The sequence below is a fragment of the Marmota marmota genome, unplaced genomic scaffold (assembly GCF_001458135.2).
Source record: "Marmota marmota marmota unplaced genomic scaffold, marMar, whole genome shotgun sequence".
NCBI lineage: Eukaryota > Metazoa > Chordata > Mammalia > Rodentia > Sciuridae > Marmota > Marmota marmota.
Genome location: NW_025999932.1, coordinates 11191263 through 11208783, shown reverse-complemented (window position 1 = coordinate 11208783; position 17521 = coordinate 11191263). Strand labels below are relative to the sequence as shown.

Here is a 17521-nt window from a genome sequence, read left to right as displayed (position 1 = left end):
ATGGAAGAAGATGTTCACCTCACATTTTCCCTTAGCACTACAGGAATTTTAGAATTTGTGTTAAAACAAACTCTTTTTAATTCCCAAGCTAAATGGACACTTTTTAAGGCCAAGACACAGAAAAATAAAAACATGGAGCTAAGAGATCAGATTTTTCTTTCCAAACTAGCCGTAAAAGTATTGAGCAATATTTTTTATTTCATTTCACTTTAGATTCTTCTGCCCTTTATTTTCACAGAATATTTTTCTTATTTTATTTAGCTCTGCAATAAAAACAGTTTTAACAACCAACAATAAAGTAAAACCCCCTGCCTTGCTACCTTGTGTCTGTGACTTCTAATTGGGTTAGGAAAACGGCAATGTAAGACTTTGTGTATGTTCTGTCAAACAGGAGCTATAGTTTTTAGGACCATAAAGCCTTATCTCAAGTATAACCACTCATATTCACTCATTTACTCAATTTAACACATTGTTGGATACCATTCTTGTGCCATGTATCATTGTAGAGGTGGGATGTAAGAGCAAGCAAGATAAAAATCTCTACTCTGTTCTAATGGAGGAAAGGAAATAATATAAATTACTAAAGTACATAGTATTTTATGAAAATACTACTGAAACTAAATCAGGGAAAGTGGACAAAGAATTTGCAATTTTAAATAGTCTTACTGAGAAGTTGACATTTAAAAAATGTAAATTTAAGAAGTCTCACTGAGAAGGTGACATTTGAATAAAAGACCTGAAGCAAGTAAGGAAGTAAACCATGTGAATACCTGGGGGAAGGTATTCTAGGTGAAGAGAGCAGCAAATGCCAAGGTCCCAAGGTATGAGCTCGCCTGGTGTGTTCACGGTACAAAAAGACATCAATACAACTTGAGCAGGTGAGCAACAAAGAGCTTGGTTGATGATGTGGGCAGAGAATGGTAAGGGGCCCCCATAATAGAGTGATTCAGGGCACTGTGGAGACTTTGGCCTTTAGATCTGAGCAAGATGGATAGCATTGGAGGATTTTCCATGGACCATGATGTGCAAGGAGAGCATCCAGAGGCCAGTTAGGAGATTCCATAACTGCCCAAATGGGATCTGATGGTGCTTAGATCCTGGGAATAGAGAAGAAGGGACTATGAAATAGAATCTTAGAATCTGGCTTTATTTTGAAGGTGGAGCCAAAAGTATTTGCTGAGGTCTGAGGTGTAGACTGGAGTTTCTGTTTTCTAAAATGAGAATGTGATGTGTAGGAAGAACAGGTTTTGCTGGTGGGGGTGGGGGATAGGGAATGAGGAAGAGTTAGTTTTGCATTCTAAGTGTGAGGTATTAGGCATCCAAGTAGAAATGTTGAGGGATGGGGATGTGGCTCAAGCGGTAGCGTGCTCGCCTGGCATGCGTGCGGCCAGGGTTTGATCCTCAGCACCATATACAAACAAAGATGTTGTGTCTGCTGAAAACTAAAAAATAAACATTAAAATTAAAAAAAGAAAAAAAAGAAATGTTGAGAAAACAAATATATGTGACCAGAGTTTGGAGGAGGGCCTCAGCCTGGGTAGGTGTGTGTATCCTCAGTGTGTAGATGGTATTTTAAGGCCATGGAATTGATGAGATTCCCCAAGGAATTGGGATAAAGAAGACAGAGTTCCAATGTCTGAACCTTGGGGCAGTTGGCTTTACAAGTCACGAGGATGAAGAGGACCTAGTGAAGGAGACTAAAATGGAGCCACTAGTGAGAAAGGAAGAAAGAGTGGAGGGTATGATTCCTAGAAGCTAAGAAGCTATTTTTGGGAGGAGGAATTGGCTGATCACTGACAGATCAGGTAAAAGGAGTCAGAAACTTGACCTTGAGTTTAGTGTTCAGTGTGGAAGGTATTAATGAGAAAGCACTGTGGAGGAGTAGCCAAGTGCAGAAAGAACGGAAGAACCAGTGGCATATGGACATATATACAGTTCTCTTGAGGACCTGTATTTAGAGGCAGAGAGAAAAAGTGGTAACTGGGGGTTGGCATGGTGTCAAAAGAGGACTTGTAATATAGCTTTTAAAAAGGTGTGTGTATGGATGAGGATCATCCAGTCCAGATGGGAAATGTGGTAGTTGAAAGAGAGAGGGATTGTCGAGTACGTCCTTGTACAGGAAGGAAGGGACAGGACCTGGTGTACCTGTGGAGAGACAGGCTCAGTGACCTAGTTCATCCAAGGTAACTCAAGGGAAGGACGTGATGTAGGAAGGCGAGTGTGGCACCTGCTTTCAGTTTCTCAGTGAAGTAGGAATCATGGTCACTGCCTGTGAGTGAGGAAGAATCGGAGATGCTGAAGGTTTGAGGAAGGAGGCTGTCAGTAGGAGAGCAGGAGGATGAGTGGATCACAGGAATCTGGAGTGACTGCCATGCAGCAGTATCCACCCTCTGTGGCTAGAGGGTAATTTGGAGTAGAAGCAGCCAGTGTGCTGATGTGCGCTTCTCATGGGCTTTGCAACTGTGCTGCTTTATAGCAGCAGATTTATGGTTGTGACAGATGGGTACAACAAAATAAGAGAAGAGCAGAGGACCTGAGGGACCGACAAAAGGTGGTGATGCATTGACCTTGAATTTGAATTTGTAAGAAGGAAAGGGAAGGAGTGAGGAACAGCAAAAGGACCATAGGATCCATTGATTGTGGCACCCAAAACATTGGAGTTGAGGAGTACTTGAGCCAGTGAGCTGGAAAAACAGTAAGGATGGTGCTTTGACACTGGAAAACATGACATTGAGATAATGTAAGGTCTGCTGTCAGTAATATGGGCAGGGAAAGGAATGCTTTGAATTATGATGGTGGCTAACAGACAGATCGTCTATGAAATGTTACAGTCACCAAGAATCAGGAGCCAGAAGCTCAAATCTTAAAGGGCCAGTCATCTCAGGGTGGTAGATGACACATTGAGGAGTAGGAGGCCATGTAATCTGGTGACATGAGAGTCAAAGTTGAGGGTTTTAGCAGAAGGAAGAGAATGGTTTTGCCTCATGCTGTGACCTGTGAGAGAAAACAGCCACCAGTGGTGAAAACTGGTGAGGCAGTGTCCCTCAGAAGAGCCAGGTTTGCCTGAGGGCAGATTTCAGAGAACGTCCTGAAAAGAGTTTTGAGGATGAAGAGGGTTTCTGCTGATGACCTCTGAGTTCCAAGGGGCATTGTGGAAGCATGCAAGGAATTGGGGGTGAAGTAAGAGATGGCATCAGAAAGAGGGGTGATATCTCTCTTGGGATTTGAATGTGGGAAAGGAAGGATGGCATGGGAATCCTGGACTTCTAGGATGACTGTCCTTAGAAGGGATGGGGCATAAAGGGATTAGTCTTGATGGACTCAAGGCAGCAAAACACAAGTAAGAGGAATAGTAGGAGCCCATAGTCTTATGGGTCTCTCTTAGAATGTGAAGGATTTCGTCATAATTTTTCTACCATTTGCTAAAAGCTGATGGTAGGATGTGAAATAACTGTCATGTAGTGTTTTGCACATTATTCTGTTTAGTTAAAAAACCCTGCAAGGCATTACTAAACCCATTTTACAACTAGTTCATTGAAGCTAAGGTTAAAATTAAGCAGCTTGTCAGGGCTGGGATGTAGCTCACTGGCAGATCACCTGCCTGGCATGCACAAGGTCCTGGATTCAGTCCCCAGGATTACAAAAAAAAAAAAGCCAGCCAGGGTCTTATGATAAGATATAGCTAGAGGGGCTAGAGTTGTCGCTCAGTGGTAGAGCACTTGCCTGGTATGTGTGAGGCCCTGGGTTCGATCCTCAGGACCCCGAATGAATAAATTAAATTTAAAAAGATCCATTTACAACTAAAAACTATTAAAAAAAAAAAAAAAAAAGATGTAGCTAGATTTGTATCCAGGACTAACTCTAGGTCTCTGGATTGGTCAAGTATTTGCTTTAATGATTTCCTTAAAATTATTCCCCAGAGAATTTTAAACCAACATTGAATAATTCAATAAAAAAATAATAAAACATTTTCCTGAATAAATCGCATCTTATATTTGTATATTTAAGTGAATATATAAAAGTGGAACAATGATGGACTTGATTGATATGAGGAGGATTTGGTTCCCTTAAAAGCCAATAATATTTTAAAATCGTTAATAAAACAAATACTACTAATAGGTACTATTAACCGAAGATGATTTAAAATATTGTAAAACTCCCGACTAAACATGATAGGGAGCAGTACTAAGGTGTCATAATAAGAGCATTTTTCTCTAGAGCTCAACTTTGCTTGGGTTAAATCCTGGCTCTGCCATTTCTTGATTGTGTGGCTTTTTGTGCTTTGATTTTCTAATCTGCAAGTTACAGATGAATACCTACCAGGTAGGGTTGTTGGGAGAATTACATGAAGCTTGATATATATAAGTGCATAAAACATAGGAAGCACTAAGTAAATGTTAACTGTTATTATTAAATATCACCTTTGGTGTTGCTATTTTCCTTCCCGATTGCACACACAAATTGACTCATCTAAACCCAGTGAGTATTGGATCAAGATGTTTAAGGTTTGCCATTTTCTTTGAACTAATAATGTCTCTCTCTGCTTAATTTATTTTTAAGTTTGGTGACTACACCTCTGATTCTGTAATGTGTATACTTTTGTTTTTTCATTTTCCATTTTAAAAATTTAAGCTTGTAAGTTTTACATAAGGTTCAAAATATCAAATAATGGTACAAATATTGCTATATTGAGAGGTAGCAATGCAGTGAAATTAAACTCTTGGCTGGCAGGGGGCAGCAGTGAGCTGCACGTAAACATTGGCTTGTCGAGAACTGGACAGCGCTAGGGATATTAATAAATAATGCATGAAAAGGTGGACCCCGGGCTGGATTGTGACTCAGAGGTAAAGCGCTTGCCTGGCATGTGTGAGGCACTGGGTTTGATCCTCAGCATCACATGTCCACCTATAACTAAAAATTGAATATTTTTTTTTTTTAAAGTGGACTCCTTTAGAAGTAAAGCATGCAATTTTTTTTTTTTTTTTTTACCACGTGTAATAAGGTTTGAACTTATTAAAAGGTTTACAATTATGGACTAGGTGTATAGTTGGTAAATTACAGCCTCCTGAAAAATAGGAAGTATAATTTTTAAATTAAGACATAAATGGCTCCTGATGAATAAGTTCTAGACTCCAAAAGTGAGGAATCCTTAGTTTTTTTTAAAAAAAAAGTTATCAAGTTTGATTTCACCTTTATTATTTATTTAATCAGGTCCTGAAAATTGGTAGCCTTTAAGCTTGAGTGAAGGGTTGTGTTTACTTTGATTTTAGATATCCAACTGATTCTTTTTCTTATCACATTGTGTCATGTTCACTGCTGACTCTCTTTCAGCTGACACTCGGTGGAGCACTTAATATCTATTGAATATTTGAACATGAAGATTTGTCTATTTGTTACTGGAAAGCTATCAACCCCAGAATTCTAAAACATGAGCATGAGTTATTACTATTGAGAGAATAGTGTTTCATTTTTGTTCTATATGTGGGTTTCTTTTCTTCTGGAATCATTTACATTTAAGAGGTAGATAGATTAAAATCATCAAAAAGAAAAAAACCTAGGAGAAGAAAAAATGGTGACTTGAGTTTTTAGAGAAACAGTATGATTAAAATTTAAATCTGAGCTATAAAGAATTTTACAGTGTTTATTGCATAATACTGTTGTCTATGGTAAATCTTTATGAGGGACCTGAATATTTTTTCTTAAAAAAACCTTCCACTTTCTTTTCATACAGTTTACATTTAATAAGGAGGAAACCTGTAAGCTTGTTTGTACGAAAACATACCATACAGAGAAAGCCGAAGACAAACAAAAGTTAGATTTCTTGAAAAAAAGCATGTTACTGAATTATCAACATCACTGGTAAGACGTGGAGATTTTGGGTTTTGAGCTTTTTCCTTTTCAAGATGAAATATCTATTTCTAATGACTAAGTTATTTTATAGACTGTGTAAATATAGCAAATTAATCCTTTTATTAGTAGTAGTAGCAGCATGAAGTAGTAACTTTTACTTGCCAGAGCATTATTAAATTTGTCAGTGAAATTTAAAGTATCATCTTTAACCATGCTTAGATTACTGTCATACCTGATCCTTCTTGACCTGGTACGTAGAATCTTTCATATGTAGAAACAGAAGCATAGTTATGTGTTAGGGAAAGGGCCTGGATCAGTATTCTAGAGAAATGTTCTTTTATATTATGAGTCATTAAAAAAAAAAATCACAGCAAAACAAAATTGAACTTTTATTTGATGTTATATAATTAGCACCTACTTCAAGTCAAACACTTAGATTTTGTTTAACATGTCTTTTCTTTTTGTAACCATAATGCAACATTAACAAGTTCCTGAGCATGGATGCGCATGCCTGTAATCCCAGCAACTCAGGAGGATAATACAGGAGGATCCCAAGTTCAAAGCCAGTCTCTGCAATTTAGGGAGACCTTGTCTCAAATTAAAAAAAAAGGGCTAGGAATGTGGCTCAGTAATAGAGCACCCCAGGTTCATCCCCAGTACTAATTAAAATAATTTCCTTATCAGTTTGTGTCAAAATCAAAAAGCATCTAAAACTATTCTAATTTTGTTTCCAAAATTATATGAATTTATTATTCAGGCTCAAACATAGAATGTTATAAAAGGCTCTCAAAAGCCATCAAGTTTGACCATTGTTAATCTTGCAAATAATTTTGCTTGCAAATGCCTGTATTCTCTATGAATTTATCGTTTACATGTGTTTTGCCTCTTCAGAAAGTGTAAGGTGCTGGAGATGGTGACCAGGAGAAATATCTTTTGTTGTCTATGTCTCGGGTTGAATGTTTGTCCATCTCCAGGGAGGGTGGGAACCCTAGACCTCAGTTTAGAGCTGATGAATCCCAGGATAGATACTGTGGTTGAAGCCTCTTGTTCCTTTTTGCCTGCTCCGTTCTTCCCCACCATTCTCCTGCCATACACATGTAAAGAAGTCCTGGAGAAGGCACCTTGGGGCATGTGCCCTTCCCTGAACTAGTCTTCCATGAGGCAGTTCATTCTGATCAGCAGACCTGGGCAGTAGGTACTTGAGCCCCATAGAAATGAGCTTCCCTAGGCAAGTAGGGCTCTAGTTGCAGGAAGGAAAAGGTGCTTCAGAAGCTTGCCTGCTGCTTTCCATCCAACTCAGTGCATACAGGGAACTTGAAGGGCTCCTCTGTCTCCTCCTGTCTTGTTTCTGATAAACCAAGAGTTTCCCCCAGCCCCCGAAAGTTATTGTCAGACACACTTAGTTGCTGGAATGGTATAACTTGGCATACATTTACTTATTCATAAGTAACTGAAATTTCCCCTGGTCTTTTTCTTTTCCTTCAAATTGTTCTTTATAACTTTCAAAATAACATTTAAGGCTCAGTTCTTATACCCTCTTCTCACATCGGCTCCCTCCATGTTTATTTACTTAAACACCAGCTGATTTATTGACTGAAGGCTCTTTGGGCCTGCGGGTGATTTTCAGTCTCGTTCCTACCTTTCTGGTGCCATGTACAGTCTTGCTCCTGTTGATAATAGAAGCAGCTCTTCTTTAGTAGCCTCCATGCAGGAAAATATTTTTAACTAATTTTATGATGCAATTAACCTAGGTGCTATACTTTTCACGTGTGTTTCTAAATTTTTCTGTGCATACGCAGGTATGTAAAAGTGGTGTGCCTTTTTTAAGTAGCACAGCTAAAATATTGTACACATTATTCTGCGCCTTGCTTGTTTCATTTTTAAAAAATATCACAGGCATTTTTCCAGTCAGGTACCTCTATAAATTTATATTCACTGCATTCTTTTTCATAGTTGTAGGACATTCCATTACATGAATGAACTATAATTTTACCTCCATAACATTCTAACCATGCATGAATTCATTGTTCTCATTATAGTTAATAATAGTTAATTTTATTACTTAACAGTGAATATTTTTCTTTCTTGTTTGGGACATTAAAACATGATTTAAGAGCAAAGGTGGCAGGATTGCTTGAGCCCAGGAGCAGTCTGAGCAACAGACTGCAACTTCAGAGGCTGAGGCAGGATAGCAGGCTTGAGGCCCACCTGAGCAACTTAGTAAAACTTTCTCTCAAAATAAGAAATTCAAAGGTCTAGAGTGCAGCTCAGTGGTGGAGACCCTTTGGTTCAATCCCCAGAACCACAAAAACAAAACATGATTTGAGGATCATTGAGGCTTATTCTATCAGTGGCCTAAGCTGTGTTGTCATTCTTGAAACTGACTAGTATTTTGGCACTAGCCCCGGACACCTGAATTCCCTTGGACTGTGCTCTCTGTGTGTGGTTGGTGATCCTGCTCCTTGCCTACATTTTGAAATCTATGATTTTCTGTGTATATGCACATACTAGGCAAAAGCTACATCCCCTGGCCCCTTACGATGTTTTTTTTAAAATAAAAGCGTAACTGCTCAACTAGTTACCAGAATACTTATAATTTTTTTTTTTAAGTTATAGAATTCCTACACACAAAGGGATCTTGAAGATATTTCGGTGCATTTAGTCAAGATCCCAAGTCAGGAACAGGAAATGATGCTCTGTTTTCAGAAATTCAAAATCATAATGGATTAGATAAATTTACTCATATCAGAACTACACAGAATGGGCTGGGTTGTGGCTCAGCGGTAGAGCACTCACCTAGCATGTGCGATCCTCGGCACCACATAAAAATAAGTAAAGGTTTTGTGTCCAATTTCAACTAAAAAATAAATATTTTTTAAAAAAACTTAACAGAATGGCTTAAATACTCAGTTTCTTTGCTTTTTTGCTACAATTTTGATTATTCCATTATGATTAGAAACTTTTGTAGCTAATTTATCTACCAGTGTTTCATATGGAGTCCTTGGAGGATAGAGGGAAAATGGGAAGGAGTCCTTCACGATAAAAAAAAAAAAAAAAAAAAAAAAAAAATTTGAGACCAATTATTCACCTTTGTCCTTTCAAGCCCTTTTCTCATACCCTTTTTCACTCTGTTGGGTCAGAAATAGGATTTTTAATGTTTTTGATGTTAGAAATTGAAATAAATACTACTCCCTGACTTGGGAAGGTGGTAATTTAAAACAATATTCTTTAAACCTTTTTACATGTAATTTAAAGTTTTTTTAAAAAAGTACATCTTACTACCAGAAACAGGCTGTTATATTAAGGCATTATATAGATGATAAATAAGTAAATGTGAGATATTTGCTTTTAAAAAACCCAAATTGTCCTTGAAGTCCTCTTTTTATCCTCCCTCACCCCAGTATGGGGAATGGCTCCAGAGCCTTGCATATGCTAGGGAAATTCTCTACCACTGAGCCATATCCTCAGACCTTTTATAAAATTTTGTTTTTAGACAGGGTCTCACTAAGTTGCTGAGGCTAGTCTCAAACTTTTGATCTTTCTGCCTTAGCCTCCCAAATAGCTGGGATTACAGGCATGAACCACCACACCCAGAGAATTCTTCATTTTGTAACTAGCACTTTAATTTTTATGTAGTGCTTTAAATCTATTGACTCATTGATTGAACTTCATTTTCTATCTAAAAAAATTAAAGCAATTCACCAATTTCTTTAGGCCTCCAGAAAATCTGAATTATTTAGCCAGGCCCAGTGGCGCATACCTGTAATCCCAGCAGCTCAGGAGGCTGAGGCAGGAGGATTACCAGTTCAAAGCCAGCCTCAGCCAAAGCGAGGTGCTGAGCAACTGAATGCTAGACAAGCACTCTACCACTGAGCTACCCTCAGTACCAAGAAAGAGAGAGAGAGAGAGAGAGAAAGGGCGTTGAGAGAGGGAGGAAGGAAAACCTGAATTATTTACATAGCATTGTTTTATGTTCTGTCTTTTCATGGAACTAGTAGCCTGCTGGTTATAATAATAAGCAACTTAATAGTATAGGTGATTCCAAAATTTGGAACATTGCGTACTATTAAATAGCATTTAAATGTGACAAGGCATGTTGTATTAGGTCATTAATGTACACCTTGGGTGAATATAGAATCATAATTCTACTTCCTAGGGCACACATTAATTAACAAATAAAACATACCCTGGAGTGTCATCGTATGACTATAACATAACTAGTATATTTTTTGTTCATTTTTCAAAATGTGTGTCCTGCAGTGTGCACTGGGCATAGGGGACTTCACGTGCAGACTTTTTTTTTTTTTAATATTTATTGTTTAGTTTTCGGCGGACACAACATCTTTGTTTGTATGTGGTGCTGAGGATCGAACCCGGGCCGCACGCATGCTAGGCGAGCGCGCTACCGCTTGAGCCACATCCCCAGCCCACGTGCAGACTTTTATAGCTGCTGTATGTGCTACAGAACTTTATTTGGGTTTGTTATTGTCATTGTTTGGTTGTAGAACTTGAAAGATTTGGTTCTCTAGCTTTATAGCAGTTTTTTTTTTTTTTTAAGAAATTATTTGGATTTACAATTTCAACAGTTAATTCTGTAATTTTCATGTTTTTTTCCCATTACCCTCGAACCCACAGCCCTGCACATGCTAAACAAGCACTCTACCATTGAGCTATCCCTTCAGTCCCTAATTTTAATTTTTCTTTTTTAACCTGGCCTTTTGGTTAATATTTTTTCATATCTTATAATTATATCCTCCTTTAATTGAGTTACTTGAGTAATAAATACATTTACTTCTAATTATTCAATAAACTGTTCCCAGGAAACTAGATATATAGCTTTATACCTGTTTAGAGCTATGAGTGTTCTGCTAAGGGTAAATTATATTTAGTTATCAGATAATATGATTTAATTAGCAATTGCTACAAGTTATTTTACAAAATTCTTGTCTCCTATATATATTATAGTTTCAAAGAAGCTATAAAATGTTTTCATACATATATATTTTTTAATATATTGGCATATAATGTCATTACTTATAAAATACTATGTTCCATCAAAGTTCTTTAAGGTTTTTTTGAATCTTAGGGCATTTACATTTTACAAAGCAATGACACTGATTTAGGCATTCTTAGTCATGTTTGCTGGGTTCTCCTCTAACTTCACTCATTTCTGTACATAGGATTGTGGATAATATGCCTGTAACATGGTGTTATGATGTTGAAGATGGTCAGAGGTTTTGTAATCCTGGATTTCCTATTGGCTGTTACATAACAGATAAAGGCCATGCAAAAGATGCCTGTGTTATTAATGTAAGTTTGTGATAAACTATGCTGCTTTTAAAAACATGGGTTTTACTTTGTATACCATCAGAGATATGAAAAATTGTGCTCTATATGTGTAATAAGAATTGTAATAAATAATTTTAATAAATAATTTTAAAAATGGGTCTTAAGAGAATTTGGTCTTTGACAAAACTTATCAACATTCATTAAACAAATACAGTTCAGGTGTTCTAAAGTATTACTACTTAGATTTTAAACTGAGCCAGATTAAAACATGTAAATTTAACTCCAAAATTAAAATAATTTAGATTTGGGCTGGGGTTGTAGCTCAGTGGTAGAGCACTTGCCTTGCACGCGTGAGGTCCTGGGTTCGATCCTCAGCACCACATAAAAGTAAATAATAAATGTATTGTGTCCATCTACAACTAAAAAGTAATAATAAGAAGAAATAATAATTTAGACTCACTTTAACATTTACTGAATGTGTCTTTTGTATACTAAAGGCTATGCTAAACTTTTGTTCTCTTAATATTTAGATTCATAAATTTATACATAAGAAAACAGTGCTAGGTCAGGGGTTGTGGCTCAATGGCAGAGCATGGGCCTCGAACATGTGAGGCGCTGGGTTCGATCCTCAGCACCACATACATATAAATAAAATAAAAATATTGTGTCCATCTATAGCTAAAAAAAATTATAAAAAAAAAACAAGAAAGAAAGAAAATAGAGTGCCAAAAAAGCCCCATCATATGTTCATAGACTTTATATTGCAAGTTGGTAGTACAGTTGTTTTAAAGTCTTGACCTGTCTGTGAGGCCATTCTTTTATAATTAAAAATGGATTAATAGGGGCTGGGAGGATAGCTTAGTGATGGAGTACTTGCCTAGCATGTGTGAGCCCCTGAATTTGATCCCCAATACAGTAAAAACAAAACAGAAAAATAAAATGGATTAATAGAATGGAGACATTAATTTAGAAGGTAATTAGAATTATTGGGGATATATATTAGAATTTTGTGTAATCACGACAAACTAATTTACTGTTTTATTATAATCTGAGAAAAGTTAGTGTGAGCTAACTTGGTCATAAAACTGGTTATGTTAATGCTTTTGTGAGAATCAGAAATACTTGAATAAGGTAGATTATTGTTTAATCCAAAGTTACAGACTTTTAGGGAAGAAAAGTGTTTAAATATGTAAGGTTTAGCATGGCTGTAATATTTTAAAATTTATTTTGTTATTATAAGTGAAAAGTTGGAAAATATTAGATTTGTGTTCTTTTGAACCAGGTATTTATGTAAACATTTTTAAAGGGGAAGATTTAAAATTTCCTTCTTGTCTAGTCCATTTTAAAGGTTTATGTTTTGATTCTTCCTGTAGCCAGTTTTCTGCCTTTAACTTCATGTTCTGTTTTATAGTCAGAATTCCATGAAAGAGATACATTTTACATTTTCAACCATGTTGACATCAAAATATACTATCATGTTGTTGAAACTGGTTCCATGGGAGCAAGATTAGTAGCTGCTAAACTTGAACCAAAAAGGTAACTATACAAATAGACAAAGAGTAAAAAACACAAGTGAAATTCAGGTCCAAAGAACAAGTATTTGAGACCCAGTTAACTTATTCCATAATCATTATTCTGGCATTCCAGGATTGTGACTAAAACTCCCTTTAGCATAGTTTGTTACTATGTTCTTCAGAGAAACTCTAGTTCTCATTTTTCCTTTATAGTAAGTGGTCAGGCCAAGGTGCCTTTCTGTTTTGTTTTGCAGCTTGGGAAGTTTTTTATTGTTGTTGTTTGTTTTATTTATTTCTTTATTATTATTATTATTTTGTAGTTGTAGATAGACAGAATGACTTTATTTTATTTATTTATTTTTCTGTGGTGCTGAGGATCAAACCCAGTGCCTCACACATTCTAGGCAAGCACTCTGCCACTGAGCTGCAGCCCCAGACCAGCCTGGGAGTTTTGACGGCAGTTGGTTTGCCAGTGTGTAGTGGAGAACATGAGTGGTTGGCACAGTGCCCCGTTTTGAGTGGACAGAGAACTGCCTCCACATCATGTGACTTTCCTTGGGTCAGAGACCCTTGGGAGCTGAGTGGTAGTGCTGTTTCCAAAGTTTTCATGCAGTGTTAAGATACCAGCATGGGAAGAGCTATGGAAAGAGCACCTCTTCAAATTTCAGAGGTGTTAGCATGAAAATATGTATTTTGATTTTTTTTTTTCATGATTTTTTTTTTTTAGCAAGTGAATTAGCCATCTTCTCTCATCACTAGTAGTAAAGAAATGCAAACCGCAATAAGGTGGCTGTGCATTTAAACCCCATGGGTGGGTTGTTTGTTTTATTTTTCAAGTTTATTTAGCTGGGTACAATGGCACACATCTGCAGTCCCAGCACTTGGGAGTCAAGAAGGATCATAAGAGTCCAGGAGTTTTTTGACCATTTTGGGCAAACAATATAGAGAAATCCTGCCTGGGGGAAAAAAAAGATTATTTAACGCTCTTAAAGTATAGTGTTTTTAGAAGTTTTTTTTATAACTGGAGTAATGATTTTGTACACGCAATTTAGCCCATTATTTATATGAAGTAAACACTATTAAATATGACATGAATAACTTCATCTTGGAGTGTTAGCAGTGTTGCAAAATATGGTACAGAATTTCTAACCTTTATTTTATCTCATTTTTTAAACTGTACTTTATCAGCATCTCACCAAAATGTTTCTTCCCACAGCTTCAAACATACCCATATAGATAAACCAGACTGCTCTGGACCCCCCATGGATATAAGTAACAAGGCCTCTGGGGAGATCAAAATTGCCTATACTTACTCTGTTAGTTTCCAGGTGAGTTTGTTTTTATCTTTGGTATAACTGAGAAATTGATTTTAAATTTGTACTACTTAAACTAACTAAAAATACTAATGATTAAGCTTGCCAAATAGTTAAACTATTAATGAGCTGGTTTTTAGAATAGTTTTTCAGTGCACCTGCACCAGCCAACATAATCACTCTTGAAACTAAGTTTCAGTTTAAATGGAAGAGAATAAGAAATTGAAGAATTGAGTCTGACTTGTAATTATGCCAAAGAGATGCATACAAGACAAAAAATTGGATGGGGATGTGGCTCAATGGTTTAGTGCCCCTGAGTACAATCCCTAGTACCAAAAAAAGGATACAAAATAGGCATAGAAAATATAGTGAAAATGTCAAAGACATATGCCAGAAACATTTGGGGAAACAATACCATTTTCAAAATCAGGACTTGAGTATGGACTTAAGAGTTTCCTGTTGCTAGATTTTCTTAGGAAATTGAAGGAAGTATTTTTATCAGTGAATATGGTTCTAAGGAGTGTAACAGTTTACTGTGAAAAAATTAGGCAGTATTCCCCTCTGTATTAAAAAAAAATGATTTTGGCAGTCTAATGTAGTTGTGACATTTAATGTCCCCATGTAGTGTTTAATTTTGCAAATCCAGCACAATAAACAGTATATTTTTCTAGGTATTAGGAGATCAGTGCCAGATGCTCAGTGTACCTAGGTTATGATTTCGTGGTCTGGTTAGCTGTCCCATAGGGCCAGAGTAAAGAATAAGTTATTCCATTCAATTATTTTCTGAAGAAATTAAACATAGCTCTAAATTTGACATAGAAAATAAACCTTTACCAGCTGTATTTTAAAACAAGACTTTTAAGAATGCAAGTTTGTAGGTATTGCTAGAAATTCATAAGTTTTTTTGTTTTGTTTTATTTTGTCTTTGTTTTTTCATTTACTGCTTAATCTTATCCAGATTCCCACTCTAACTCCCTGAATCCACAACTAATCCTAGTTATGATCGTTAGAAATTGCAGGTGTTGACTGAATGGAAGGAAGGGCAGGCTCTGGAAGGGAGTTATGGGATTATTGATGTGCTTTGTCAGCAGTTTTTTCCTTCCACCTCCAGGAAGATAAAAACATCAGATGGGCATCTAGATGGGACTACATTCTGGAGTCTATGCCTCATACCCACATACAGTGGTTTAGGTAAGAGTACAGTCTGCTTTTGGCTGTCTACTTATTCTACCCTCTCTCCCTTTGAACATCTCACATAATCTCTCATCCTCTAATGCGTTCAGAAGTTTGGACTTTGGTTCAGATTCTGGCTTCAAGTAATGAGTTCTTTGTTAGAGCAGTCTGTTTCTCAAGAGTTCACCTCTTTGTCTAGAAATACCAAGCTCCTGGGATCATTTGATGATTAAAGGAGATAATGGCACAGAGCATCTGAGAACATTACTGGGACCCAAAAGTGTGCAGTAAATAGAAGTTGCTGCTATTGTTGCAGCTATTATTATTCTTTCCAGAACATGACTCAGAACTTACCTACAAGCCTATTCATAGGTGCCATCACTCTCCATTTCCTGATTTGCTGATTAATCTTTTTGACACTCACTAATCTATTGAGTAAATTTGTTCTTCAGTAAATTTCTTGAGGATCCAGGCCAGTCCTTTGTTGTTTCCTTGTATATGATGCAAAGATTTAGGCATAGTAGTTATTTAATACTGTTGATCATGGATTTAACAACAACAAAAAAAAAAGGTCTAATTCTAAACAGACTCTAAAACTATAGGGACCAGGAATATCCCTCTGTAGTAGAGCTCTTGCCTAGTATGTACAAGGCTGTGGGTTCCATCCCCAGTATTGCAAAAACAAAACCAGAAACTCTATTAGGATAAATATATAAAGCTATATGTCTATTAGAAGGAAACATAGAAGAACACATTTCATTGGATTTGTTGAATTTTAGGTATTTTAACTTTGATTTTAAAAGATTTTTTTTTTTAGTTATAGATGAACACAATACCTTTATTTTATTTATTTATTTTTATGTGGTGCTACGGATCAAACTCAGAGCCTCACATGTGCTAGGCAAGTGCTCTACCACTGAGCCACAACCACAGGTCTTAACTTTGATTCTGATTCATTCTGTTTTAATGTTACTCAATAAACAGTTAAAAACTGTTTAAATTCTTCTGTAGACAAAGCTACAGATTAATTGTGATGTTCTTATTTTTACAGCATAATGAATTCCCTGGTCATTGTTCTTTTCTTATCTGGAATGGTAGCTATGATTATGTTACGGACACTGCATAAAGATATTGCCAGATATAATCAGATGGATTCTACGGTGAGTGGGAATATTTTATCTAGTCTTTGGTCTGTCAAAAACAATCTTTAGGGCTGGGGTTGTGGCTCAGCGGTAGAGCACTCGCCTAGCACATGTGAGGCCCTGGGTTCGATTCTCAGCACCATATAAAAATAAATAAATAAAGGTATTGTGTCCAACTAAAAAATAAAAAATAAAATTTTTTAAAAAAAAATCTTTATTATTGCTTTAGAAAAAGTTGTAAGAATAGCTTTAGAAACTGTTTCAAAACATTCTTCCCAACAGTTATCTTGAATTCATATTTTTAAATAGGAAAGTGATACTTGAGAATAATCCCAGTGACTGGGGAGGCTGCGGCAGGAGGATTGCAAGTTTGAGTCTGGTTTTAGCAACTTAGCAAGACTTTGTTAAGGCTAAAAATAAAATATAAAAAAAAAATTTTTTAAAGGCCGGGCATGTAGCTTAGTGGTCAAATCCCCAGTACCAAAAAAAAAAAAAAAAAAAAAAAAAATCCTTTAGAAGTTTAGTAATCATAGCATTCAGAGCTAACTATTCATAGCCTCACCTGTTTCAGTAGGTCACCTTCTCTTACCATGTGCCGTTAGCTCTATCAGCTTCACCATCCCTACTATACACTATTGAATGATTTAATTCCCAGACTATTTTACTTAAATTTTAATTGAATTTTTGTCCTTTCAGCCTTTTGGTATATTCAACTTAATTTCAATGTCCCAGGCTTATGTATTCTCAAACACTTTAAGTTGCATAATATTATACATTTTGTAATTTTTTTTTATTTCATGGCAATACAGTAAAGCAATTTTTTTTTGTAAGAATCACAGTAATTTGTAATGAATGCAGAAATATTCCAAGTTTTCAATTCCCCAGTTTCCCTATCCTTAGCCCCCAAACCTTTCTATCCTTTTATGATTGGAAAAAGAACATTAATATTTTAGCATTTCTACTCTTTGTTTCTTTTCTATGACTTTTATTGATTATATGTCTTAGTAGACTTTTTAAAAATAATTTCAATATATTCATAATCAGCTATTCCAAAGTCATCTTTACTTATAGAGTTGCTGTGTGGAGTACAGGCCCGTGGCAGTTTGCTCCCTTTCCCTCCTGCTTTCATTTTTGTTGTATCTCCAGTCTCTTAACTGCACCTGAGAACAGGTGCCCTCAAATACAAGTCAGATTGTTTTACTCCCAAGCTTGGCCTTCCAGGGACTTCCCACCTGTCAGG

The 17521-nt window shown here is 36.3% G+C and overlaps 1 protein-coding gene and 1 long non-coding RNA gene across 2 annotated transcripts in view; one reads left to right on the top strand and one right to left on the bottom strand.

Moving 5' to 3' along the window:
- Positions 1-17521, top strand: part of Tm9sf2 (transmembrane 9 superfamily member 2) — a 59050-nt gene that overhangs the window by 17031 nt on the left and 24498 nt on the right. The window contains exons 4-9 of the mRNA XM_015484130.1: positions 5732-5859; positions 11031-11160; positions 12551-12675; positions 13870-13981; positions 15078-15157; positions 16191-16299. Of these exons, the coding sequence (XP_015339616.1) occupies positions 5732-5859; positions 11031-11160; positions 12551-12675; positions 13870-13981; positions 15078-15157; positions 16191-16299 (684 nt within the window). The remainder of the gene's footprint in view (positions 1-5731; positions 5860-11030; positions 11161-12550; positions 12676-13869; positions 13982-15077; positions 15158-16190; positions 16300-17521) is intronic.
- Positions 1173-16300, bottom strand: LOC125616058. Its single transcript, XR_007346672.1, has 2 exons — positions 16161-16300; positions 1173-1204 (listed from the first exon to the last, which is right to left on the bottom strand). It is a non-coding gene; the product is annotated as an uncharacterized LOC125616058 (long non-coding RNA).